General features: G+C 45.3%; 1 protein-coding gene across 2 annotated transcripts in view; it reads left to right on the forward strand.

Annotated features, from left to right (window-relative positions):
• The first annotated feature begins 789 nt into the window (after positions 1 to 789).
• cryz (crystallin, zeta (quinone reductase)) overlaps positions 790 to 1777 on the forward strand; it is a 21573-nt gene continuing 20585 nt past the window's right edge. The window contains exon 1 of one of the 2 annotated variants that reach the window (XM_042227102.1): positions 790 to 1010. In XM_042227102.1, coding sequence (XP_042083036.1) covers positions 903 to 1010 — 108 coding nt within the window. In that variant the 5' untranslated portion in view covers positions 790 to 902. The remainder of the gene's footprint in view (positions 1011 to 1777) is intronic. The other variant, XM_005938192.2, reaches the window with a different exon arrangement.

Raw genomic sequence — 1777 nt, forward strand, 5'->3', positions numbered from 1 at the left:
CCGAGGGCTCTCGCGCTCACTTTTTGTGTATAGAATTTCGAAAAAACATCGGTGCAAATTATAAGTCTGTATCATGTCTGGTGTTTTCGTGTTTGTTGGTTTGTTTTTATTTTGTTTTATTTTGTGAGTTGGTTATTAGATGCTGCTCCAGCCAGCCAGAGAATCCCCCGCCGCCCCGCCCTCTCCTCCGCACCTCGCAAACGGAGGGCGCCCTTACTCCCAGCAAACGGGCGATGGAAAACCGATCGGTGCCCATGTCATCGCCAAAATGCGCTGGCTGACGTCGGGGCAGCATGAGTACGAGCAACTTTTTTTTGTTGCCCGTGATGCCGCCCCCACCACGATGCGGCCCTGGGCAACCGCCCAGTATGTTCCTCTGACAGTGCTCCACTTTTACAGTTTCAAATCCGAAAATTTCAGATTTGAAAATGAGCAGAGTGAATTTTCCTCACACACATACAACACAGATGAATGCCACATTAAGAACTGGACTTACTGTGCTGACGTGCACTGAAATTAGTGGAAAAGGATCCAGCTAACAACTGTGATCAGTGTCGAGTATCAGACAGACTTTGCATAATAATTCCAGTGTGATGTGTAAATATTGTGTGGTATTTAAAAAAAAAAGTACTGCTAAATGTAACACATAATACTTGTGCAGCTGTGCTGGAGTATCCCACAGAATTACAAAGTAAAAGCCGTGTACGCTCAGTGTTGGCCTGGACTGCAGATGTAGTCGACGGAGCACTTCCCCAGCCGCACAGGAGAGGGCGACAATACAGAAAACCTTCAACAAATGCCCCAAAACGTAGAAGAAGCAGCGCAATTTGACGCAGTGTGGAAGTCCTGAAGAGTACGACGTCCGAGTTTCAAGGTTGATTTATCTGAACGCATGTGCGGGCATGTCAGGCAGCAGGTTGATGAGAGCCATTAGAGTGAGTGAGTTCGGAGCTCCGTCAGTCCTCAGACTGCGCTCTGACGTGACTGTTCCTCAGCCCGGGCGCACACAGGTGAGACCCACGCAGCTGGACTACTCCGTGCAAAGGGCACACAGCAGCAGCTGCACGTCACAGTAAAATCACGCGTGATGTTTGAAACACACTCACTGATAATGCTTATGATCTGCGTATAGAGTTTCATAAAATCATAAACCTGCATTACGGTGTGTTTGATTTTGGTGCTTGGCCTTCTGCGTTACTTCTTTATTGTCTGATCATTTCCTGATAACATTTAAATTTACAGCAATTGATTACAGAGCAGTGGGGAGTAGATTTCATCACAGTGGACGTCTTTCTGAATGTGCTGCAACTAAGTTTAAGAATATAATCCACCCATTGACCGTCTTCAATGCCCTGTACCAACACACAGCAGAGCCGCTACCTGAACGCTACTCAAACAGAGGTTGATTATCTTGTTAATAATTTAACCTCACTATGAGTGACTCTGGATACTGTAGCTCCTGTAGGCCTCAAATCAGAAGTACTTGACTCCCTGGTATAATTCTCAAACATGTAGCCTAAAGCAAATAACTCGTAAGCTGGAGAGGAAGTGGTGTATCACACATTTAGAAGATCATCATTTAGCCTGGAGAAATAGTTTGCTGCTTTGTAAGAAAGCCCTGCTACTGCTAAGCAGAAGACACCAAACTTGTGTTTTATCTGGCTTCACAAATTTATCTGTTCATGAAGCCAGATAACACACACCAATTAGTTAAACTGCAGGAATGTCTTAAAGACATAAAGACCTGGATGGCCGCTAACTTTCTGCTTCTTAATTC

This window comes from Haplochromis burtoni, unplaced genomic scaffold (assembly GCF_018398535.1).
Source record: "Haplochromis burtoni strain Fernald_Lab_line unplaced genomic scaffold, NCSU_Asbu1 Contig_243, whole genome shotgun sequence".
NCBI classification, from domain to species: domain Eukaryota; kingdom Metazoa; phylum Chordata; class Actinopteri; order Cichliformes; family Cichlidae; genus Haplochromis; species Haplochromis burtoni.